Here is a 25,951-nt window from a genome sequence, read left to right as displayed (position 1 = left end):
CTGCCGCTCCCTTCCCAGGCTGGGCTTCTCCCTCAATTTAAAGAAGTCCCATTTGACGCCAACACAGCGGCTCCAGTACATCGGAGCAGTGCTCGACACTTCCCTGGGGCAGTGTTTTCCTCCCCAGGTGAGGGCTCTTCACATTCAGCAGATGGTGCACAAGTTTCAGCATGCCCAGACGCTCCCTGCGTTCGAGTTCTTGAGGTTGCTCGGCCTCATGGCATCCTGCATTCTTCTGGTGCCAGAGGCTCGCCTGCGGATGAGATCTTTGCAGTGGGCACTCAAGACGCAATGGTCGCAGTCCTCCGGCAGGATGTCGGACCCGGTTCAGGTGCCGCCCTCGGTCGCCCGGGATCTTCTGTGGTGGGCCGTCGATGGCAACTTGATGAAGGGGGCTCCATTTTGGCTTCCCTGGCCGGAGGTGACGATCGTGACGGATGCATCCCTCACGGGATGGGGAGCTCATGCCAACGGGCTGACAGTCAGCGGTCGTTGGTCTCCGTCGGAGTCCAGACTCCATATCAATCTTTTGGAGCTGAGGGCCATCAGGCTAGCCCTGAAGGCTTTTCTGCCGACTGTGCGAGGAAAGAGTGTCTTGATCCTGACGGACAATACAGTGGCCATGCACTACCTCAACAAAAAGGGGGGGGCAGGGTCACTTCCTCTGTGCAGGGAGGCGATGCAGCTCCAGTTCTGGGCCATCCAGCAGGAAGTTTCGATCTCGGCAGTTCATCTGGCCGGAGACGAGAACGTGACGGCGGACGCTCTGAGCAGGCAGAGCGCAATCTCTCACGAGTGGGAGGTGGCTCAGGAGATTCTCCTGGAGATCTTCGCCCTTTAGGGGACCCCTCAAGTGGATCTCTTCGCCTCCAGTGTCAACCGGAAGTGCGAAAGGTTTTGCTCGCGGGAATTTCCTCCAAAAGGAGCCTTAGGGGACGCGTTCGTCGTGGAGTGTTCATTCCCGCTGCTGTACGCGTTTCCTCCAGTCCCCGTCATCCCGCAAGTGCTGCGGAGGTTACGGAAGTTCGGTTCCCGGATGATCCTCATTGCCCCGGCGTGGGCTCGGAGGACGTGGTACCCGGACCTTCTCGACTTATCCATCTGCCCTCCACATCGTCTTCCCTACCGAGACGATCTGCTCTCACGGGAGGGGGGTCAGGTTCTCCATCCAGAGGTCAGATCCCTCAACCTTCACGCTTGGCTTCTGAAAGGTTGAGGTATAAGGATTGGGACCTCCCTGAGGACGTGATGGAGGTGTTGCTTTCGGCCCGAAGGCCAGCAACAAAGTCTCTGTGCCGTTGGCGTAAGTTCTGCGACTGGTGCAGAGTTCAGAATGTGGATCCTTTTGCATGTGACATCCCCATGGTTCTGTCCTTTTTACTTTCTTTGGCCCACAGGGGCTTGCAAGTGGGTACCGTTAAAGGTTACCTGGCGGCGCTGTCCATCTTTAAGCGCTCGTCTGAAGAGTTTTCTTACTTTAAAATCCCTTTGATTTCACAGTTTCTGAAAGGGCTCACTAATGTGTTCCCTCTGTCACCTTTCCTGGTGCCCGGTTGGGATTTAAACCTTGTTCTTAAGTTTCTTATGGGTGCTCCGTTTGAGCCTTTACATTCTTGCCCTTTGAGGCTGTTAACTCTGAAAACTGTGTTTTTAGTTGCGGTTACTTCCGCTCGCAGAGTGAGTGAGTTACAGGCACTTTCACTTAAGCCTCCCTTCACTGTATTTCACAAGGACAGGGTTGTCCTTAAGAGTTCGTCCTTCTTTTCTTCCGAAGGTAGTGACGGAATTTCATTTGGCCCAGAAGGTTGTTCTTCCGGCATTCTATCCTCCTCCGCTTCCTGGTAAGGAAGAGGAGAGGCTCCATAGGCTTGATCCTAGGAGAGCTTTAAGCTTTTATGTTTCACGCATGTCCCGGGTCAGAGTGGACGATCAACTCTTTATTGGTTACGCTGGAAAGCGTTTGGGGCAGGATGTGACGAAACAGACTTTGTCTCGCTGGATTATTTTGGCCATCTCGGAGTGCTACCGCTTGGCGGGTAAGGACCCACCGGCTGGCTTGCGGGCCGATTCTACCAGGGGTATGGCTGCGTCTACTGCCCTGCAGAGGGGTGTTCCTATTCGCAACATCTGTGATGCAGCCACCTGGGCTTCAGTACATACATTTGTACGTCATTATTCCCTCGATTCCATCCGAGCACAGGATCTGGCCTTTGGCAAGGCGGTCCTTTGCTCTGCTATTTGATTGGCTATTCTAAATCTTGATTCTAAATTCTTTCCCTCCTCCTTGCTCTGGTACTGCTTTGGGAGGCTGTCATAGATATGGAATACGTCGGAGGACCCAATCCCCTCGAAGAACAAGTTACTTTCTTACCTGGTAACGTTCTTTCGATGAGATGGTCCGACGACGTATTCCATATCGCTCCCGCCCTGCCTTCCCCGCTGCAGAATTTCTTTTGCGATTGCAGCTTACGTTCCGCAAGGCTTTGTGTCTGACTGGCAGTTGACTAGTGTCACACGTTCTGGGGGAAAAAACTACAACTGAGGCTACGGGCGTCGTGCGTCCTACTTATCACATCGGATGACGTCGGAGGAGGCCCTCGACGACGGCGCATCGCCGTCATCGACGCAGGACGCAGACGCCGAAAAAAGTTTCCGAAGCAGCACAGCTGTGGTGATTACATGTCATAGATATGGAATACGTCGTCGGACCATCCCATCGAAAGAACGTTACCAGGTAAGAAAGTAACTTGTTCTTCTTTCCCACCTCCTTGCTTGGTACTGCTTTGGGAGGCTGTCATAGATATGGAATACGTCAGAGGACCCAATCCCCTCGAAGAACAAGTTACTCTCTTACCTGGTAACGTTCTTTCGATGGGATGGTCCGACGACGTATTCCATATTGCTCCCTCCATGCCTTCCCCGCTGCAGAATTTCGTTTGCGATTGCAACTTGCGTTCCGCAAGGCTTTGTGTCTGACTGGCAGTTGTCTAGTGTCACACGTTCTGGGGGAAAAAACTACAACTGAGGCTACGGGCGTCGTGCGTCCTACTTATCACATCGGATGACGTCGGACGTCGGAGGAGGCCCTCGACGACGGCGCATCGACGCAGGACGCAGACGCCGAAAAAAGTTTCCGAAGCAGCACAGCTGTGGTGATTACATGTCATAGATATGGAATACGTCGTCGGACCATCCCATTGAAAGAACATTACCAGGTAAGAGAGTAACTTGTTCTTCACCAGAGCTCGGCCTTGGCTGCCTTAAATCCGACCCTAGAGCCAATTCAACACATTGTCCGATGTCTTTTGTATTTGGAGGAGGTCCCTGCCTCTAGCCGATGCACCTCCATGTGTAACTCTGTTCGCTTATTCAGTGCATCTCACTTTGGGAAAAGAACAAGGATCTTAACAAATAGTGTGCCAAAGTAGTTGTAGTGACCAGCTTTCCTTTTTCATTTCTTTTACTACTTCCACTTTATCTTTGTGTGAAAAAAGTCTGTTTTTAGGAGGGAGGCTTAGTCCTGCATCCTTCCCCATAATTCGAGCTTGGTTGTGGGCAACATGCTACCCTCCAGATGTTTTGGTTTAGGTATCACAAGATCCTTTACCATTGATTGGGTTGGCTAAAGCTTGTAACAGTTGCAGACCAATGCCTGGAGGGTTGCTACTTGCTCACCAGTGGCCTAGCGGCATGGTTTTAGGAGTACAAAACAGAAGGCTGCTTGGTTTTACTCTACCCGGTTGCAAAATCAGAGGTTGATAGTTGGTTTTCATCAATGAACTAGAGTTTCAAATGAACCTTTACACTTGCGTGTTTGCATGTTGATCAAACTAAAGTCCTTCAAGAAATCTCGTGTGGTGGACTAGTCGGGTCTTTGCACATATTCTAACCAATTGAGACATTTTCAGTTGTTCATGTTGCTTTGAATTAAATAGTGTCTTAGTAGTTTTCACCATTAAATCATTTGAGAAAATTGCTTCTCCAAGTCTGTTTAGTTATCTGAAAATGTGCTGTTAATTTCTAAATCAATGACCAGGCTATCGGTCTGGCAGTCTGTAAATACCACTCTGCTCTTTCACACCAAAGTAGATAACCAATTTGGTCAATCTGTCCTGAAGAATGTCATCCTCGATTAGCTCTTCCTTCTTTTCAACTCTCATTATTATGGAGGAAATGACAAGAGTGATATTGATAAGTACAGCTTACTCGCCGAAATCTACTTTTAGTTGTTAGTTTTCTTTTCCATGCGGCTACACTCCATGCTATTAATAATGAGGGACTGTTGCGTGTTAGGGAGAATTCTCCAGAATGGCTAATTTCCCTTACCTACTGAGCCCTCAGCAGCTTTGCTGGATTTCTAGGATTTATTTTTTCACCTGGTAAGAGTGTGAGCCTTTTTTCCCACTCTTACATGTGTTTTTCTGTGTGTTTAACATTTTTTGTGTTCATAGACTGTGGAGCCTCACCTACTCCACAGGCATCTTTTTACTGTGTCTCACACAGCACCTTCAGTACAGTGACACTGGGTTGTCTTTTAGACTTCCAAACTCAGACTCCATTTTCTGGGACTGACTACTGTCTCCCATAACATATAAAGTTGCCATTAACTTTATTAGCCTCTGTAAAACCACAGACCCAGTACACCCTATCTTACATAGAGTAATGGAAAGGGTTAATACTTATCTATTTTTGTCTGTTTCTCTTGGAGCATTGTTTCGCTTCCTTTTCATAAAAACTAGGCTGGTGGCAGTGGTAACTACCCTATTTTACCTACTGCGGTTATCTTAAATAACCTTGGTATTGTTTTAGGCTATCTTGGTAGCCTCAAACTTAAGCCCGCTAGACCATATATGTTTTATTTTGGTTCTGGCTGGGTTTATTGGCCATTTCTTTCTGTAAAAGTCTTTCTCGTGTTTTACTCTGCATGCCAAACACGGGTTGATTCCTTTGTTCACCGTCTTTTCACAGTCTTCTACGCAGAAACCCTCCTTAGGCGCCTGAATATCTGGCGGAGACAGGATGTGAGGGAGGGGTTTAGGACTCCCTGCACAGGGTCTCCTTGGAGAGCCATGTCACACTCTGAACTGATTGGCTGTGCTGACTGTCCCGGCGTGTGAATGGGGGAAAACTGCATAAAAAGCAGGTCTCTGGGTCTGGACAAAAGAACCGACGAGGAGCTGACGGAAGAGGACCCCTACCACGACTGAACCGCCCGCGAAGCCCTGCTGCCGGTCCGAATCCTCGAACTCCAACGACAGAGAAGATCCTCCAGGAATCTTCTTCCCCTGAGCTGGTGGGACCAACCAGTTCGCCCAAACTGCAAGCCAGGACTCCCTCTTCTGGTCGAATTCGCTGTACAGAGCTACAGTGGGCTGGATAGCCAGGAAGTTTCGGCCCTGCTTGGGTTTTAAGGAGCGCACCTTTTATTTGTTGCTTTGCTCTGCTGCTGGTTTCTTCACTGGGTAGTGCAGGACCCTCCATTCTTCCTACTTCATGTCAATCCAACAGTCGCTTCAGGTAGCGTGAGCCTGCAGGAACTACCAGGAACGTCTGCCTCAGCTACAGCTTCTTTTCCAATTAAAGGTACTGTTCAAATCCGGTTGTTCGTTTCTTTCAGCCACGGTGATAGTGTGTGAAATCTTTATCCAATCCGAGGGCTTATCCTTCTCTACTCTTTAAACTAACTTTTCTGCTGACCAACTTTGTCCGGAACCCTTGGCAAAGACTTAACCGCGAACTACCCTGAACTGTCTCATCTTGAGCAAAAGACTTTTGTCCTATTGACTTTGGCCCTAAGCCTTTTTGTTTTGATTCATCACTGTAGTTCCTCTTTCTAGATTGCCCCGCTTACTTACCTGTTGGTGCTATTCAATTTCTGGCTAACTTTGTCTTTCCCTCCCTTTTACATTTCTGGAGTGCCATTTTGCTCCCACTTAATTTTGTGAGCTTAACTTGTCTGGAACCTATTGGGAGTGGTGTGGTGTATTCAGAGTGTGATTTTTAAACTGCTTTACTTTAGTGAGATGTTCTACAACTGATGTGTACATAAATGTATATTCTTTTACTCAGAAACCTTGAGTCAGTGTTTGTTTGAATCGTAGTAATTGTTGTCCTTTGTGTAACTATTGATACTGCTCACTTGCTCTTGAGAGAAGTCTGGCTGCTCAGCCATCTCTACCACTTTTACTGTGTAGTACAGGCTTGCACCAAAGGTGAATTTGCACTGTCACTTGTAGTCTTAATTGTGTGTGGTGTTCCCAAAGGGTACTGCCTATAATTCTGCCTAACAGGTGTCTTCTTTGAGAGATAGAAAAAAGCGGACCGACTAAGCAGGGGAGCTCAACCAGCTATGGGTTGCATCACTTATGTGGCTACTGCTTTGATAATTTTTCTCTGCAATATACCCCAGTCGTGTGCCTCTATGGACAGATATGCCATGAATACAGGGGAAAACACTGTCAACCAGGAGTGCATGTGTTACAACAGTGAGTAACTTGTACTTTATTCACAATAGTGTCTTTCATACTGTTATTTCTTAATCGATACAAACCTGAGGGTGCAGCAAAAATTGGCTTTTTTGTGAGCAGTTGCTTTAGAGCATAGCCTGGTTTTCCCTGGCCTTATTTTTTTTCATTGCGTTACAAATGATGTTGCATAGTGTGTAATGTACTATAATAATGGATCAAATTAAATTATCTTTATATGAAATTATCAGAGCTCTCATTAGCTTTTGTTTGCTGCATTGTACCGGATGACAGTGAAAGCTAGCTTATCTTCTAGTAAGGCTCAAATAATGATATGCAGCATTATATAAGTTACAAATGTTAATGACTTATTTTGTTTGCTAAACAAATGTGCACACCTTACATTGTTTATCTTCTTGTCCACTACAACCACTCTGTATTAACATGAGCTAGTGAACACTTCAACTGGTCTTCCTGCTTCAGGGCCGGCACTCTGCAAAATTGTATTACACTTGAAGTGATTGAGTGTTATATAGGACCCTCCTTTTCTTGCGTTTTAGCATCTTTGAACGGACAAGTTTGGATGTACGTTTTGTGATGAAATACAATTCATGACATTATGAATGTTTCTTCTCTACCCCAAAGCTTGCCCTGAGAGCAGGTAATGAGAAGGAGGAAGGAGAGACGGCGGACACAGTTGGCTGCTGCTCCTTGCGTGTTGAGCACATTAAACTTTACCCAAAGTTAGACGGTCAAGAATACGTAGTGGAGTTTGACTTCCTTGGAAAAGACTCCATCCGCTACTACAATAAAGTGCCTGTTCTGAAGGAGGTAAACCTAATGCATTTCTGTTTTGTTTTCTTGAGCTGAATTTGTATGCTTTCGAAAGAATAGTAAAACGGGTTGAAGTAAATGCTTACAATTGCTGGGATGGAAATATAAATTAGGTGCTGCTCCTGGATATCAGGCTTCACTCAATAAACTGGAGCTACTTCTGGGAAAGGGGAGGGCCTATTGCACAGTGTAGCACAAATGTAGCTTCTGCGTGAGATGTACCAGAACCTTTTGCCAATGTACAATGATGATCACCTATGGGCACTGATGCCAGAGTTTTGCAAGATCCACTAGGGTTGGGGTCAGTCAGGTACTGTGTGCCAGTCCCTCTGTGCATTCCTCAATAGCTCAACAAGACCAGTCAATGCTTTTCCTCTCTATTGTCTATCTTTGTGTGACCCAATGCGGAAAACCGAATGCAATCATCTTCGGACTCGCAGGTACACATAAATAACATTTATGAGACTTGCTGACGCATTGTATCTTCCAGCAGCACTGCACCACATTGAATGCCTGTCACCGAAGGAGACATAAACAGGCTGTCTGGCAGGATGCCTTCCTGCTATTATAGAAAGGGAATCAGTTGTAAAGAGACTTTCAGGTAGTATTTACTGACAAATTCTCCTTTCTCTGGGTGCAGTCAAGGATTGTAGAAATAAATGGTTGGAAAGGTGTGTATTGCCTGTTTCTAAGGTGACCCAAAAGATTAGGGAATGGGACGAGAAAGAAATGAGATAATGACCCATTATCCTTTAAATAACGTAGGCATATTTGTATGACAGTCGTCAGCCTGGGGAATCAAATGTTGATGCTGGTATCTGTTCTAGGCTATAACTACGAGTGAAATGGCACCCTGCAAATTTGATTCTAGAAGTTCTACGATCACGGGAGCTGGGAACTGGTGGGACAGAAGGAGACAGAGGAGGAAATATAGCAAATGAAGATGGGCAAAGAGACTTAAATTGCGTAACAGGAGCTTTTTGTGGTTCATCCAAAAGGAATACTGGGATGGTTGTGCCCTCATTTCTGAGGCAAATGAGTTTCAGGTCGTAGCAGCCACTCTTTTGAACAATTTGTCTGAGAGCCTCATGGCTTCTTAAATTCAATATGTCCAGACAGTGCTCTTTTTAGGTGTCTGGACCCTCCAGATAAGGTTAGTAGGTCAGAGGGTTGCATTTGTTTGCAAAGTTAGAAAACTTTGAACATGTTCTTGCCAATTTAGCATTTAAGCTGAATGCAAACGTTATCTGGAACCGTCTTTGGTGCTAGGCGATGGCATATTTTCTTGGGCCAATTCTTAGTTTATCAGCAGAATGTAGGATCACCTTTATTGGTAATGGAGAAGCTTGTGAAAGCCCTATTAGTACATTATGTTCAAGCTCAGACATGCAAAGGTCTGTTACTATATATGATGCATGCTTTCCTCCAACTCATCCTATATATATATATATGACCAGAGCATAAGGATTCCTCATGTTTTTCTAGTTTCTCCAGACTCTGAACAATGCAAAGGCCATTCAGTGGGGGGGAGTTTTAATATAAATGAACAAAGGTTTTCAATGTAGTGACAAGCCCATAAAGAAGAGGTCTATTTATTTATTGGTTATGTGTAAAGCGCCTATACAACAATGTTTCAAGGCGCCACAGGAAGAAAAGGGTGGGGGGGGCAGGGTCCTATTAGGCCTCGTGTCATTCGGATTGTGTAAGTGCAGTAACAAGAAGTGCAGGGGGGAGGAAGTGGAGGAGGGTAGTAGGTCAGAGTCAAGGGGAAAAGCTAGGGTGGGAGGGAGGTCAGGTGCAAGAGTAGGTATACAAGCGCAGGGGGAGGAGGAGGGGAAGAAGAGTGCCCATGGGGCTGGGCAAGTGCTGAAGGGAGGCAAGGTACGCAAGTGCCAGGGGATGCAGGGAGTGAGGACCGGGGTGCTCACCGGGACCACATGCTAAGTGCAAGAAACGTGGGTGGACCAGGCTCAGCAGGAAGTCGCACCCCGCCAGGCTAGTTGGAGGGGGGGTGGCAGAAAGGGGCCAGAAGGAGGGCAAGTGCAGTTTAGTAGGGTGTGGGGGGTCAGGAAGACAGGGTGCTGGGGTAGCCTGTGCGGGGAGGGCCTGGTGCCCTGTGGAGCTCTGAAGGGACCAGGCATCCAGTCACTGCGCCAGAGGGGGGCATTAGCAGGGGAGGGGGAAGAGGGAGGGAAGGGAGAAGATAAAAGGAGGGTCTTGAGAAGCTTCCGAATTTAAGGAGATCCGGCTCAAGCTTGAGAGGGGCAGGGAGGCCATTCCAGAGGGAGGCTCTTCCCGAGGAAATTGATTTAAGTCCCCCTCCCACCCCCCAACTCGCTGCTTGGAAAAGAGTCTGAACTGCAGAGAGTTGGAGCTACATGACCGAAGGGCTCTAGTAGGAAGGTATTTAGGGAGAGAGAGTTGGATGTAGCGGGGTCCCTGGTCCTAGAAAGCCTTGTGGGTGATGCAGAGGGTCATGAAGTTGATCCTTGCAGCCACTGGGAGCAAGTGGAGACATGTTAGGGCTGGAGAGATGCAGCCCTGAGCTTGAGGCCACAGATACGTTTTGCAGCCCTGTTCTGGATTAGTTTAAGGGGGCGAAGGGAGGATGAATGCAGATTGAGGAAGAGGCTGTTGCAGTAGTCATTCCTGGAGAGCACCAGAGCTCTGGAGGCATTGAGTTTCTGGATGAAGGTGAGGAAAGGAAGAATGCCTCTGGGGCGATGCAGCTGAAAGTGGGCCTTCTTGGTAGGGTCCGCAATGTGAGGAGAAAGAGTCGACGAAGATAACGCCAAGGTTTTTTGCCTCACAAGAGGGTGAGGGGACCATTGGAGGGGCAGCTAGAGAGTAGGAGGGAGCATGGGGTCCTAATGAGAAGGATCGCAGTCTTATTGGCATTAAGACAGGAATCCTTAGCAGCGCGCCATGCCTGAATAGCAATCAGTCAGGAATGAGAGGGTAGAAAGAGGAGCAAGCGGAGGGAAGCTTGAAAGAGCTGCGTACGCATAACACTGGAAGCGAGGAGAGATGGTGGAGATTAAGTGGGCCAGAGGGGCAAGGTAGATGTTGAAGAGCCACGGTGAGAGGATAGATGCTGAGGGATGCCTCAGGTGGAGAATGTGGTGGAGAGAAACCTAGGAAGGTCGGTCAGATAGGAAGGTCAACCAATCCAGTGCCAGGTCTGTGATGCCAAGGGGATCACAGAGCTGATTTGTAAGGTAGCATGATTGACCGTCTCAAAGCAGAGGAAAGATCAAGAAGGATGAGAACGGAAGGAGAGTTGGAATGGAGATTGGAGAGCAAGTCTTCACAGGTGTTCAGGGGAACCATTTCCGTGCCTATGTCTGCTCTGAAGTTAGACTGATGGACGTGGAGACAACCAACCGATTCAGTGTGGTGGATCAGTTGGGAGATGGCCAGCTTCTCCAAGAGATTGCCCAGGAAGGAGGTAATGGAGAAAGGACGGTAGTTTGCTGGGCAGGAAGGGTTGGTAGAAGGCTTATTAAGGAGAGGGTGCAGAAGAGTGCTTGCGAGGTAATGCTAAGGAGCCAGTGGCAAAGAAGTGATTGCAGAAATCAGCCAAGACTGGATCTTTGGTATCACCGGTCAGGCCCTGGCTTGGCTGACATCTTTCCTCTGTCCGAGCCTTCCATGTCCAACTTGGGCCCTTCCTCTCCGCCATCTTTTTCTCTACCTGTGGTGTCCCCCAGGGGTCTAACCTCTCTTCCTGGCTGTTCAACCTATACCTGGCACTTCTTTCCCACCGCATTGCCGCTCTCTGCCCAACTTTCAGTGCTATGCGGACGACACTCGGCTCATTTTCAGGCTACCTTCGGCCACAGCTTCTCCGTCTCATCTCTGAATGTCTGCAATCCAGGAGTGGTGTTCCGCCAATGACCTCTGTCTTAATGCCAGTAAGACTGAGATTCTCCTCATCGGCACACCCGCTCCCTCCTTTCCTGTCGCTCTCTGGCCGGCCTCTCTTGGCCCTCCTCCTGTCCCAACCCGTGAGGCTAATGACCTCAGGGTCATCTTTGACTCCTCACTCTCCTTCTGTAACGCTCACCTGGTATCCAGGGGGACGTCACTCAGCCTGTTCTGACCTCTTACGACCTCAAACCCTTCCCTGGAGTCTACTCTACTGGAGACTGGGCCTGAAACACAGATTGGTAGAGTTTAACTCCCTATTGTCTGTGTGCTTGAACCCCTTCTTCCCCAGGGTCCAACCCTTCCCGTTGATCCACAGCTCACCTTGTTTTCTTGGAAAGTGTGCTCTCCGTCCTGCTTTCAGCGCATGGGCGTGTTGATTGATGCAGGCTCGTTGCTGCCTAGTTACTTCACTGGCAAGAAGTTCTCTAACTTCGTTCCTTTCCTTCCTTCGATGATGGCCGGCGTCCGGGGATGGCGACGTGCTGCTGAGATGAGTAGCGCTGAAGTTGAGTGAGAGCGCGATGCAACCCTTTCGTATTTGTATTGAACTGAGTTCTTTTTCTGTGTCTTTTAGGTGCCGCGACGTTTTCAGCGTGGATGCCGGTTATGAAGAAGAAATGCGCTGAGTAGGCGTGGTATTTGGCGCCTCTAGATGTTTCCACGCTAACCTGGAGTGTCTTTTCCCTCTTGCAGATGGATGAGAAGTTCCGGAGACAGAGTTCCCCCAGAGCGGCTGGGATTCAGGTAAGCGTTTGAAGCTCGTACAGTCTTTAAAAATAAGCGAAGATTTGCTGAATGCTTACTAATGCCTTTTTGCTGTTCTTTTCCCTTTTCCTTAGGAAGCGGTGTGCCGGGATGGGAATGACATCGCCGAAGATGCCCGCAGAACAGAAGGAGCGGTGAATGATGGGCAGAAGCGCTGCAAGGTAAGGCTGTTCCTAACGGTGTTCTTGTTCTTGCAGGAGCTGAGCGCAGAAGAAAGATGCAGGCCTACTGGAGACCGATCCGAACACGGTGATTGTCACGCTGCAGGTGCAGAAAACGCAAAGCATGTTTCTCAGCCTGGGCGTGGCTTAATTAGTCTCTGGGTATCCCGGGTGTCTCTGGGCTGAACCACACCCAAAAGACTAGACTGCACATGCAGTTCTGGGAACCGAAATATGTGGGGGCATCCATCTTGTCCCCATCAATGCACTACAAGTCCAATCCCCAATGTTATCCTATGAGAGTGAGTCTGGTGCCATAGGTGCCAAGTCTGACTCCAAGTGGGTCTTTGGAGGGATGGAGTTGCCCTTGAGGGCCATGTAGGTGATCGTGGCCTGACTCCAGCCTGACAACTTGGAGGGATGGGGACATGAGGGGCAGGAATCATGACACCTTCCTCCTCCCATCTGATGTCTCTAAGAAGTCACACTACCAGCTGCACCTCCTCAGAGGTATTCTACGTTTCCTTTCCTTCCCCCAGAAGCTTACTATCTCCAAAGCTCTGGTTCCCTCTAGGCTGGACTACTGCAACAGCCTCTTTCTAAATCTGCCTTCCTCTACTCTCTGCCCTCTGCAACTCATCCAGAACAGGACTGCGAGACTTGTCCTTGGCCTCAAGCCCAGGGATCGGATCTCTCCAGGACTGAAATCTCTGCACTGGCTCCCTGTGGCTGCGAGGATCAAGTTCAAAACACTCTGCATTGTCCACAAGGCCTTCTGGGCCCTGGGTCCTCAATACCTTCAACTCTCGCTTCCTAAATATCTTCCTTCTCGAGCTCTTCGCTCATCCGCCTCCAATTCTCTCAGGTTCAGTCGCTACTCCAAGCAACGAGTTGGTGGTAGATCTATTTTTTCGGCTGGGGCTTACCTCTGGAACAGCCTCCCTGCCTCCCTGAAACTTGATGAGAACCATCTCCGGTTCCGGAAGCACCTCAAAACCTTTGCTACTGTCTTTTCTCCTCCTCTCCCCTGCTGACAACCTGGCTGAAACGGAATCTGCACTGGTTACCTGGCCACACTCTGATCCCGGGCCCAAGCCCCCCACCCCCGCCAGTCACACAGACCTGCACTGCCTTCCTGGCATCCCCCCCGCACTTGGGGACTGTTTCTGTATCCCTTGAGTCCCACTACCAGCACTTGACACCTCATGTCTGCACTTGCCCTCTGCTGGCCGTTACTTTTACTTATTATTCTATTCCCATGTACTGCACTGTCCCTTCTCCCTCCCCCCCGCACTTTTCCCTTTCCCAATCCCATGCACTTGCACGATCTGAATAACAAATGGCCTAGTATGATCGTTGTCTGTCCTCCCCTTGTTCCCCCTCCCTTGCCTCATCACGCCTTGAAACACTTATGTATAGGCGCGTTATAAATACCATATCATCAAGGGAGGGAACGTTGTCCTTGATATTTCTTAAGGAGTAGGGGAGCACCTGTTTGGAGTAGACCTCAATAGAGAGGACTTGTTTAGCGACCTCATCAGATGCAATGGGGGAGAAGGAGGGGAGGGTGGGTGGTGCAGGGGGTGCACGATAGGCCACAGAGCGGGTGAGAGAGAAGGGAGGGCAGTAGAAGAGAGTGGGGACAGGATGTCCTGAGTTTTTGATGTGAAGTGGGAGGCCAATGCAGTACTGAGGGCCTGGGAAGGGAGAGGAGGAGTAGAGACTGCAGTTTGATTGGCGAGTACCTTGAAGATTTTGAACAGTTAAGCCGTGTTGTTGGTGGCACCAGAGATGCAGGTTTGGATATGGGCCCTCTTCTTGGAGCAGACGGAGAGTCTCTCTTGCTGTTGGAGCAGGCGGCAGGCCAGTCAGTGGATGTGCTTGTTCCCGCCACTTTGGTACAGCAACTCTGCATATGCGTTTCTGAGAGGCTAGGTCGGGGTCATACCAGGTGTTGCACTTGGAGGCAGGATTAATGCGGCTCCTCATGGCGGGGGCAAGGATTTCCAGGGTGTTGGAGATGGAGAGGTGAAGGTTAATAAGGGCAGTGTCCTTGTGAGTGCCAGTGGCAGGAAGGGGAATGAAAGTGGAGGCGAAAGCAGCAACTGACACTCGCTTCATCAGTCGAATGACTGAGAAGGAGACTGGCAATGCGAGCAGGAGCTAGATCGCAGGATTCAAGAGATCCAGATGAGATGACAGAGCATGGTCAGACCACGAGAGGGGTGTAGTGAGATAGTTGGAGATTGGGATGTCTGCTGAGATGAGAGCGTACAAGGTGTGTCCGGCTGTGTGGGTCGCACCAGAGGGAAGAATGATTGAGGGAAAGAGTCACAGAGGTTGCGGAAGAATCCAGTGGACGCATCCGGCGAGTCAAGGTGAATATTGAAGTCTCAGAGGAAGAGAAGCCTAGAGGTAGAAGCCAGGAGAGAGGAGGTTAGGTCCGACCACTCAATAAGGAATAGATAGTGGCGAGAGTCAGCGAGAGGATAGGAGAGACACCAAGCCTGCAGACGAGGCATTCAAAGGAAGAGTAGGACTGAGTGGGTATGATAGTCTAGAGTTGTTACAGTTTATGGGCAGTGAGTATATGACTTGAAAGACAACAATTATGCAGTTGTGTGTATGCATGCAAATGCAATGTCATTTGCTCAGAGTTCATGCACCACCTAAATATTTCAATTAATTGCACATTATCACTGGTGATGATGCTAAAATGCAGTGACATAATACTGGTATAAAGTAAATCTTCTTTCATCTTTGTGCAGATCCCATCTTTCAAACAGGAGTCCCATGGTCTCCGTTTTAGCACTGTAGATCAAACCTACTAATTCAACCTTAAAGCTCAATGTGCCTCTTCCTCACTCTTCCCACGCCCACCATAGGGAAGTGAGAGTGAAACCGCCTTATATTTAAGACAATTGAATGGATATGCCAAAAAGTGTGATTTGGAAATGCATTAATTTGATAGTTTTGGTAAAATAAGTGTTTTCCTCAACATACTGAATCATGCTGTCCAAGTCATATATACATTGGCTTTGGAAGCATAGAGCCACACACTTCGATGGACCAACGTTTAGTTACAGCTCAATATGCAGTGTTGTATTAATTTCGTGACAATTCTCAAATATAAAATGGCATGCAGTGTCTGTGCCATTTTTAATACATTTCGACCATAGTGACAAGTAGATTTCATTTATGGGACAAGTAGATTTAAAATTAAAAAAAGAATACACCCCCTTGTCCCCTGCTTCCAAGTAACCTTAAAATCTGGAAACTGACCACTCCTTTTGTGCATGTGAAGGGAGGACTGAGAAAAAACAAGCCTCGCCTTGCAAGTGTGGTGTTGTGCCTGCTCTCTATTCCCTGCCCCTTGGCTGTTCCAAAACTGCCCTTGGCGGATGGGGTGAACACACAACATTCGTCGGAGCATTGATTTTGGAATCTGGCACAGAGGTGGAACCATCACCCGTAAGCTAGTGGCGAGATGGTGGAACAAATTAAGTGCCCAACTGTCTCATCTATGCGACACCAGCATTGTGAATCCTGTAATAGTGAACCCTCTGCGGTCTTTCGCCCTGAAAGTGGGCAACGCTTGTGCTTCAGCGCAAGGCATTGGGGCAGGGAAGAGCACAGAAATGGCAGGATTTGCCAGGCACTGGTGGAGCCCTAGGCATTCCCCTAGGGCCTAATATGGTTCCGGCCCCTGCTTGAATCGACCGCTACCAAGGAAGTTGCCCTGGTCAGCAAGTCCTCAGCTGAGGGCAATGATTACTAAAAGTCAACAGCCTCTGCCGTACTGAGGTACCAACTTCCATGGGGAGTGAGTAGGGAGATCCAGACTGAATCAACCCAAAAGTGACCGGAAATGGTAAGCGCATTCCTAAACAAGGATATCGTAGATACAGTGGCCTCACATCTTATACACAACCTAAAGCACGTATTGCCTCCCACTTCACAGGAAAATGAACAGATGCCTAGAGCAGAATTTTCGGTCATATTCCGGCCTACCCATCCTCGAGGGTGTAAAGGTCATCATGGGGAGGGAATCCTGGGAGCTGCATAAATATTTATTATGCAAAGCTAGGCCCACTTCACTCCCTACAGTTGTTTGGCAAGAAATTTGCTGACACACTTATTTCTTATTGGGCACACCTCATTTGCCACAGAGGATGCCGCCCAGCGGATATTCTTGATAGGGTGCAAACTGTTCTAAAAAGATCAGATTGAGTCTGCGACTTGGGGCTAAGAGCCACATTATACTAGTCCAACATGTTCAAAATCCTTAATGTAAGATTTCCAGAAACGCGTATCCATGACATGAAATGCTACCGGGGCAAAAACACACTTAGCACTTGAGATACCCAGTGGGAGTTGGAGGCAAAAATCACAGGCAGTATTTTGGTTAGGCAGACAGAATCGAGAACCACTCTGAGACAAGAGTTCAAAAGTCAAAGGGCCAGAGCCAGGGTCAAGTGACGCCGGGTGCCTGTTGCCGAAGATCACACAGTCAGATAGTTCGCGATTCAACATAGCCAAGATTACTTTGATATTGTCAATGTTCGGAAGCAAAAGTTATAAGGAGGGAAGACAAGGGCAAGCCTTGGAAATGAAGAAATGGGGTTCACCCAGTTTCCTCAAGCAGAACACAGTACCTTATTCCAATGGTGCAGCTGGTGTCCTGGCAGTTGTTCCTGTTGGTTTCCCGCAGACCCACGATTCCTGGAGCTTCGTTGTGAAGCAGGACATCTGAAGGGGGTCTGGATGAAGCCAGCAGCAGCGACAACAAATAAAAGGTGCGCTCCTTAAAAACAGGAGAGGCTCTTCAAATGGCTATCCAGACCACTACAGCTGTGTGCAGCGATTTCGACCAAGGAATAGGATCCTCTGGCTGTGGAAGATGAGCTGGTTATCCCCACCAGGCTCAAGGGAAGAAAACTCCGGACTGGATCTTCTCCTAGTCGTTGAAGGGGTAGATAGCTCAGGACTGCAGCAGGGCTTCACCGGGATGGGATAGTTGCAGCAGCTGTCGTTCTCTCCACTTCTCTTCGGTTCCTTGTAGTTCCAGTGGCGACTCTGACTTCTAGCCCAAGAGACCTGCCTTTTGTGCGCAAAACCCCCATTCACACAGCCTGGCTGTCAATCACCCAGCAGGGGAGGTTGTCCAGGCCTGACAAACACCTCAGCCAATCATGGCAAAGTGCGACTTGGGTTTCCTAGGATACCCTGTGCAGGGGGTGACGACACCATTCCCTCACATTCATCCCACCTAGACACCCAGGCGCCTGGTGGAGGGCTTCTGAGCAGAAGCCCGCCAAAAGACGGTGAACAAAGAAGGCGAACCTAGTTTGCCACGCAAAGTAAAACACAAGAAGGACTTTAACAAAAAGAAATGATGAAAAAACCCAACCGGAGCCAAAAGAAAGATGATTTGGTCCAGCGGATTTATGTTCGAGGCTAATATAATAGCCAAGAACAATACCACGTTTATCTAGTATAATCGCGGTAGGAAAGTTAGGGTAGATACCACTGCCACCAACCAAGTCTAAATGTTAAAAGAGCGAAACAATGCTCTAGGAGGCACAGATAAAAAGGGATACGAATTAACCCTTTCCAGTACTCCATGGAAGATGGGGAGTACTGGATCTGTGGTAGATTGACTGACTAAAGTTAATGGCAACTTTACCATTTTCTGGGGGACTGTAGTCCGCCTCAGAAATGGAGTCAGGGGAAGTCTCGAAGACAACCCTGTGCCACGGCACGGAAGGTGCTGGGTGACCCACAGAAAGAAGGGGGCTACTAAAATGGTGTACTTTAGAGTCCACAATCAAAAAACAGAGAAATACACATGGCAAAACATAGGTAAGAATGGGGGTAAAGCTCACACTCTTACCAAGTGGAAAAAAATAACCTCCAGAAGTCCAGCAAAGCTCCTGGGGGACTACCTAGGTGAGGGAAATTGGCCATAAATGAGAATCCTCCCTAACACTGTCTAAGGTTATTGTGCTGGAATAATGTATCCGGGTCTCTGCCTGAAGATACTAGTGCTTGAGAGCATGGAAGGATGAGGCTTCACAGTTTCACCTCCCTAACCTTGGGCAGAATCTCTTTGGGTCAAAGATTAGTAATCTTTTAAGCAGAAGAGAACATTCTGTCCCTACTAATTAAAGATAAGACTGCACAACCTATCTGGAAGTCATTAGCAGGGGTGTAAACCAATCATTAACCTGAAGGAGATTAACTGGTTTGTCTGGGAGATGGTATTTAAAATACTCTCCAGGATATCATTCCCCAGATCTCGAAGGGAAACTTCCTTTCATCCATAGACCTACAGCACCCACATTTCTACATCCGATATTGTTTATGGACATAGGCAATTCCTGGGATTTATCATAAAAGGGGCCCAATATTAGTCCTGGGGTCTTCAATAAGGGACTAGAAACTAGTAGGGATTCACCATAGTCAACAGATGGATGAGGCAATCGTCCTGACATGGATGGACATCAATGTATCGCCCATGAAGCCAGCATTACCGGACACCCAACAGTTTTCTTCCTTCCGGCTGGAATGTGCCATTATCCTCCCTGGACTAAACCCCCCCTCAAGCTCATGAATCCACAGTCAATCCAGGATGCCCCAGTAATCTTACGCCAGACTCAGTTCGATCCTTGATCCTGGGTTGGATCGACCTCCAGCTTTTTGCTCAAAAGAGTTCATATCTCTGCTTCCTCCAATTTGTTGGGCCAAATAGTTTCTACGTAAAAGTTTTGTTTATTTCTCTCGCTTGCCATTTCTTCCAGGCTCAGAATTGTCCCTGGCCATATGACCAGCTCCAACTACTCCAGGCCGCCAGGCAGTTGGGAGCCCACCTGCTCCTACTTAAATAAAGCCTGTCCTAGCTGAGAAAGCAGTCGATAAGACGCCTAAGAGCGAAGAGAAAGACTTTTCCTGTTTGTGTCTGGACGAAGAAAAGGAAATTGCCTGCTTGTGCCCGCTAGGGCCTATATAACGCAAAGGGAAAGAACCCCTGCCTCTCCAAATTCCAGCAGAAATTACAATGCGTCTCCTACTCAAGCCCGCTCCTACACTCATGACACAAGCTCAAACACGCATGATGCAACACTGGGCAACATAGCCTCTCAAACTCGCCCACATCCTCTTTGTTACCATGTCATTTTTACCATCCAAATTGATGCACATTCAGCCATCCATCACACTACCGACATAGATGTCCTCATCACCACACACAAACCATATGCCACTTTTATCACAGAAACCATATTCTTCACCCACATATGTCTACACCTTGGCACATCATCCAACATGTTGACCGTTTAGGGAAGGTATGGAGAGGTGTGGCAGTTACCCATTAATCAGACTGCACCTGTACAATGCTCAGCCCAATGAACTCCTTAGAGGTACTCGTGCCATCTTCAACTATCACATAAAGAGACGGCCACGTTCTGTCTTCTACTCCCCAACTTTCAGGTGTGTGCCCTTACTCTGAAACTTCTGACCATCACTCACAAACGCAGCAAACATCTTCCTTGTTGACTTTAATCTGCCAGGGATTTATACCTCTAAAAGCATCAGGTACACTCTACTACATTACATGCATATTCTGGCCATAAAACAATATAGACTAAACACCCCTGCCGCCCCACACACCAGAAAATGCGAACTTGACCTTGCAGCCTCAACATATTCTCTCTGATACAATCTCTCAACCCTATTCCACTTGACTAGAATGACCATGCCATCACCCCCATCCTCCTTACACATACCCTCCTGTCCCTCAAAGAGCAAGGTAAGCCCACCTTATCCTCTAGTGCTCCTTGAAAGAACTAGAACATACACAATCAACTTTAACCATCCCTGCTATTAACACTTAACTGTCGACCAAACTTTAACAGGGCTGGTTGACTCAAATGTCCACTTGACACTGTCAAATATGGGTTAAACCTTTTGCCACCTGGTACATTGAAGAAGTAACCAACAACAAGCACACTATCGGGTCATTTGTAAAATGCAGATAAGTGACGAATGCCTTGCCTGTAAGGCCTCGTGCAATGCACACTAGTCTCTCAGCCTTGAAGCCAAGACTGCATATTACTCCACTATCTTGGTGGCCACCAACATCAGTAAAGCTTTCTTGACAACAGCAAACACTGCTCAAACCTACTACCCAACCCAGTAGCTCTTGAATCTACAAATAAGTGCAACCACAAATAACTCAACAAGCTAGATAATGTAGGACAAAGATGATCTATCCTGCAAAATCAGTAACACTCCCATCCCACCACGCTACATTCAATCCTGCAGCTCATAACATAAACCTGGACTGCCTTTCTTTCCTCTCACCCGTAAGGATCTTGCTGACATTGTTGGTGTTGCTTAAACCAAGTGTATACAAAGATGACCCTTTTCCCCTTGGTCAACATAAAGCAGATCATGGGTCCACCCTCACCTATGCCCAAAATAGTAATTGAGTAACTCATGCAAACTACCTTCCCAAGCATCCTCAAACGGGACTAATCCACCCTATCCTCAAAAAGCACACTTTGGAGCAAGATCTTACAAACTACTGATCAATCACTAACCACCCATTCATTGGAAACGACTTTAAGAAGGCATTTGCCAACCAACTTCATGATTGCAAAATCAATTAAAAGGCAACACCGATCTTCCTCTTCTTCGACGTCATCAGAAGCAGAGGTTGTCACCTGCCCTTATGAATATGATTCACCTAAAAAGTGGGAGGCCTTCAGAGCCTCAATGATAAAAATCTTTGAGGATGCGGCCCAGACCCCCTCAAAGAAATTTAGTGTAGACCATGCCCCTGCACATACTAAATGTGACAGAGGGAGATCAAAGACAAAAAGATTCAAATTCGGCAAGACATCGTCGAGGGTGTCATTTAGGGAAACCTCTCGGACGCATCATAAAAAATGCCTACCAGTGCATAAACTGGAGGCAATACTCAACAAAATGCTGTTGAATACCCAACCGCCATTGAAGTCTATATCGAAGGCTTCCACAACGCCTCCATTGAAGGCGACAGGGTTTAAGGTGTTGACAGCCCACTCGAAGACTTTTACATCGAGTACTCCCTCACTGGTGACGACGGCTCCTTTGACTGTGTCGAAGCAGGTGGTGTTAACAAAGTCATCGACGCCTTTGTCGAGGGCATCGTTTATTCCGATACCCAAATCAGCTCCTTTCTCGAAGCCAAGGTCTATGCCACTGGAGAAAAGGTTTCATCCAGAAACAAGACAGGATTTTTTCAAATCCATGTCTTCCATTCATGAAGAGCAATCCTCTGAGGAGGACATTTCACCTTCTGGTGTTAAGATTGGAACAAGAGAAGTTCCTGAGGAGCTAATTGACCCTCATTCTAAAATGGCTGACCTATGAGTGTCTGCAGACAGCAAGTGGTCTGGACACATCTCCTGAGTTAGATTTTGAAAGGCCTGACCCTGCTGATCACGCAAGCTCAGGATACTGGAGACTGATGAATACAGTGACAGAATCCATGGGATGGAACAGGATTTCCCCGATTTACCAACAGGATGACCTGACGGACATCCTTTCTGGAGGCCCTCAAAAGGATCCCATACTTCCATTTCACATAGCTTTACAAAGGAAGGTGATGGCTGCATGGGAAACCCCTGAGTCACGAGTAAATGCAGGCCCTCTTCTTCGGACCCTGAATATTTAATAAAGCATCCGTCACCTGAAAGTTTAGTGGTCCAGACGGCCACATCCACTAGGAATTCAGCATACCCTACAATTCTCCCAGATAGGGATGACAAAAAAGTTGATGCATGGTCTCGTAAGAGTTTTTCTTCGGGAAGCATGGCATTAAAATCACCAAATGTGACTTGCACCCTTGCAAGATTCACATACACCCTGTGGGATTGTATGACAGCGGCAGCTGAACATATTCCTTATGGCGAGGAGCGTGCAGGGTTCCTTGCGATTGTGAGAGATGGAAAGGAGGCTATGGGGGAATGCCTTCAATCGGGTCTGGACACTGCTGACAGCATCAGTAGGTCCATGGCATCTAGCGCAGTGCTACGCAGATTTGCGTGGCTGAGAGAGTCAGGTTTTGCACCTGATGTCCAGGCCAGATTTCTCAATATGCCATTTGACGGCTTAAGGTTGTTCGCCAGCAAGGCAGATGAAAGTTTGGAGAAGCTGCAGTGCCTCCATACGGCAACCTCAACAACGCCCCTACACAGGCTCATCTTCCTGGAAGGGTTGTCCTTTTATTCCTCATTTGGAAGGGGAAGAGGACAGGCCAGTCAAAGAGGGCAAAGGAAACTTCCTTGGACTTAAGAAACTTGAACAAGTTCCTCAGGAACAACAAGTTCAAGATGGTTACCCTTTCTCAGATCCTTTTGGCTCTCCAACTCCAAGACTGCTTGGTATCATTGTTACTTCAGAATGCTTACCTTCATGTGCCAATCCATCTCAAGCTCAGAAAGTACCTGAGGTTCGCGATTGGCACTTCTCATCAGTTTTGAGTTCTGCCATTTGGTTGACCTCCGCCCCAAGGGTTTTCACCAAGCTGATGGCTGTGGTAGCAGCAAGTCTCAGAAGAGAGTGGATTCACATCTACCCTTACCTAGATGATTGGCTAATCAGGGTAAATTCACACGAACGAGCCCAGGAACATCTGACCATGGCCTGCCACTTCTTGCACAGACTGGACTTCTCCCTCAATTAAAAGAAGTCACAAATGGTTCCACTCCAAAAGCTCCAATTCATTGGAGCAGTCCTGGATCCTTCCTCGGGCAAAGCCTCGCCTCCCGAGGAGAGAGCTCACCACATTCTGCAGATGATAACAAAGTTTCAGAATGCCCAACATCTGCCGGCCTTCGGTTTTCTGAAGTTGGTCGGCCTCATGGCATCCTGCATTTTTCTGGTGCCAGAGGCCAGATTGAGAATGAGATCCCTTCAATGGGCCCTCAGGACTCGATGGTCCCAATTTTCAGGGAATATGTCAGATCTTCTGCAAGTCCTGGCCAGAGGGGCTCAAGATCTTCTATGGTGGGCTTGCAAGGAAAATATCCTCAAGGGAGAATCATTTTGGCAATCATGGCCGGAGATGAAAGTAGTGACGGACGCCTCACTCACGGGGTGGGGAGCTCATACCAACGATCTGACAATCAGTGGTCGTTGGTCTCCATCTACACATCAACCTTTTGGAGCTGAGGGCAATCAGACTAGCGCTGAAGGCCTTTCTTCCCTCTGTACGGGGAAAGAATGTCATGATGACGGACAGGTTTCTTTTTTATGATCCTGGAGAAAATCGGCAGTTTTTTTTTTCCACCAATTACACCGATGATACCCAATTGGGCATAGAACTAAGCAGTGACTACACCCACGACAGTGCCAATGTAAAATAAACTTTACAAGTTAATTGAGCAATGGATGACCAACAACTGGCTTTGTCTCAATGCCAATAAGAGAGAATTAATTTTTTCGGACTAATCCAGCCAGAGCAAGACTGAACCATCAATACAAGTGTTTCAACATCAATGAGTCCCAAATAAAAGTTGTGAACAAAGTCAAAACTCTGGGAATTCACATGGAAGCATCACTGAGCGCAGAGTCCCAGGTCATGCAACTGATTAAGAACTGCTCATATTAGAGACTCCTACACAGAATACGCCCCTATCTAAGCGAGGAAAATTGGGCTACAGTAGCAAGAGCCACCATATTGTCCAGGTTAGATTACAGCAATGCCCTGCTACTAGGAGCAAACAAAAGGCACATTGCAAAATGTCAAAAAATACGAAATAGGGCTGTGAGAATCATCAAAGGAAAACAGAACATCATTGAAGATGGGAGAAATCTACACTGGCTTACTATCGAAGATAGAATTCAGTTCAAAACCCTGATGCTAGCCCATAGGTGCGTCCATAGGAAAGTCCCAGCATACCTCAAGAAGAAACTTGTTACATATGTACCGAGATGGGTACTTTGGTCTGAAGCCCAGGGCAACCTCGTAATCGCCATTTTCAGGAAAACCAACGGACTCTGCAAAGCCTTTCACACCAAAGCTGCGACCTTATGGAATAACCTCCCACCGCAAATAAGACTAGAGCTCTCATACATTACCTTCCGAAAGAAACTCGAGACCCACTTGTTTAGATAACTCCCTTAATCTAAGCCAAAACCCGCCTGAAAATCCGTAGATTCATGTTGTCTCGTGACTTGTTTGTATAAAATGATTCTGCGTGTACATGTGGTGCCCTGATGCCTGCGGACTCCGGCGCGGTAGAAATAAATACAAAATTAAACAGTGGCCATGTACTACCTCAACAAGAGAGGAGCCGTAGGGTCACCTCCACTGTGCAGAGAGACAATGCAGCTCTGGTTCTGGGCAATGCAAGAGGGAATCGCTCTGCCGGCAGTTCACATAGCCGGAGAGCAGAACCCGGCGGCGGATGCTCTGAGCAGGCAGAGCAGTGTCCCACGAGTGCGAACTAGCTCAGGAAGTCCTTCAAGAGATCTTCACCCTTTGGTGGAACCCCTCAAGTGGATCTGTTTGTGACCAGTGTCAACTGGAAGTGCGGTCAGTACTGTTCAAGGGAATTTCCTCAAAGAGGAGCTTTAGGGGACGCGTTTGTAGTGGACTGGGAATTTCCACTCCTGTATTCCTCATGTAATCAGGAGTTTAAGAAAGTTCAGGAAAACCATGGTCCTAATTGCCCCGGATTGCGCCAGGAGGATGTGGTACCCAGAACTTCTGGACATGTCCATAAGCCCTCCAATACGTCTTCCACAAAGAAAGGATCTTTTCTCGCAAGAGGAAGGTCGGGTTCTCCATCCAGAGGTCAAGACACTCCGCCTTCACGCAAGGTTTCTGAGAGGCTGAGATATAAGCAGAGCAGAGAGCAGATTGGTATTGCTTGCTGTGACACGCTGATGTATCACAACACATCACGCTTTCCCCGAGTACATTTTCAGACCATCAGAAGTTTCTCACAGCTGTACGCGATATACCCCGCCTTCCTCCAGTACATGGATGTGAGCCTAATAATCCTCTGACTTGCCTGTCCAGCGTCGCACTCACGAATCTGTGAGGGCCCCCCCCATGTTCCTGATCATCACGCGACCTTGGTTTCTTCTTGAACATCTTCGTGTCAGATCCTAGTACCTGTGTGTCATGTCAAGTCCAATTCTAGCACCACCCATGAGCGCTGTATAAGAACGAACGTGCCACCTGCTCAACGTCATGTCCAGGAGACTGCGGGGGCTCGCCCCTTTGATCCTGACCGATGTGTGACCCCCACTCCAATTATCTTTAGTGCTCATGTGCCACGCTGAGCCTCACTTTACCACCACCTCTGAGCAAGACCGTGCCATTTGGTTAGCGTCGTATCCAGGAAACTGCGGGGGCTTCCCCCTTTGACCCTGACTGACACGTGACTCTTAACCCACCCACATTCAATGCTCGTGTGAAGCGAACCACTTAAGATTGCCCCTCAACCTGTGGTGCACATACTGAATTCGATAAAAAGCACGGATCCCTGATTGAGAACGCCAGCGGGAAAAGAGCCCTGCTTGGGCGACTGTGGGGGTCCTCCTGCCCCTCTGATCAGGTACGCCGCAATCCTCTGAACTTGTTTCACATTTCTAAAGAATACATTGGCGACACTTCACTGAAATTCTGTTTTTGAAAGAAACTGAAAGATGACATTCCGGCTTAACTCGCCCTCCATTGGACAGGAATCCACTCCTACAAACAAACCCAGCCATAGAACCAGACAACGAGGGAAATGTGAT

General features: G+C 48.0%; 1 protein-coding gene across 2 annotated transcripts in view; it reads left to right on the top strand.

Moving 5' to 3' along the window:
- Positions 1 to 25,951, top strand: part of TOP1MT (DNA topoisomerase I mitochondrial) — a 1,647,637-nt gene that overhangs the window by 902,158 nt on the left and 719,528 nt on the right. For both annotated transcript variants that reach the window (XM_069621749.1, XM_069621750.1), the window contains exon 8: positions 7,110 to 7,295. In XM_069621749.1, the coding sequence (XP_069477850.1) occupies positions 7,110 to 7,295 (186 nt within the window). The remainder of the gene's footprint in view (positions 1 to 7,109; positions 7,296 to 25,951) is intronic.

This window comes from Ambystoma mexicanum, chromosome 5q (genome assembly GCF_040938575.1).
Source record: "Ambystoma mexicanum isolate Mex_15411 chromosome 5q, UKY_AmexF1_1, whole genome shotgun sequence".
Taxonomy (NCBI): domain Eukaryota; kingdom Metazoa; phylum Chordata; class Amphibia; order Caudata; family Ambystomatidae; genus Ambystoma; species Ambystoma mexicanum.
Note: the sequence above shows the minus strand (reverse complement) of the source record. Positions and strands in the feature narration are given on the sequence as shown.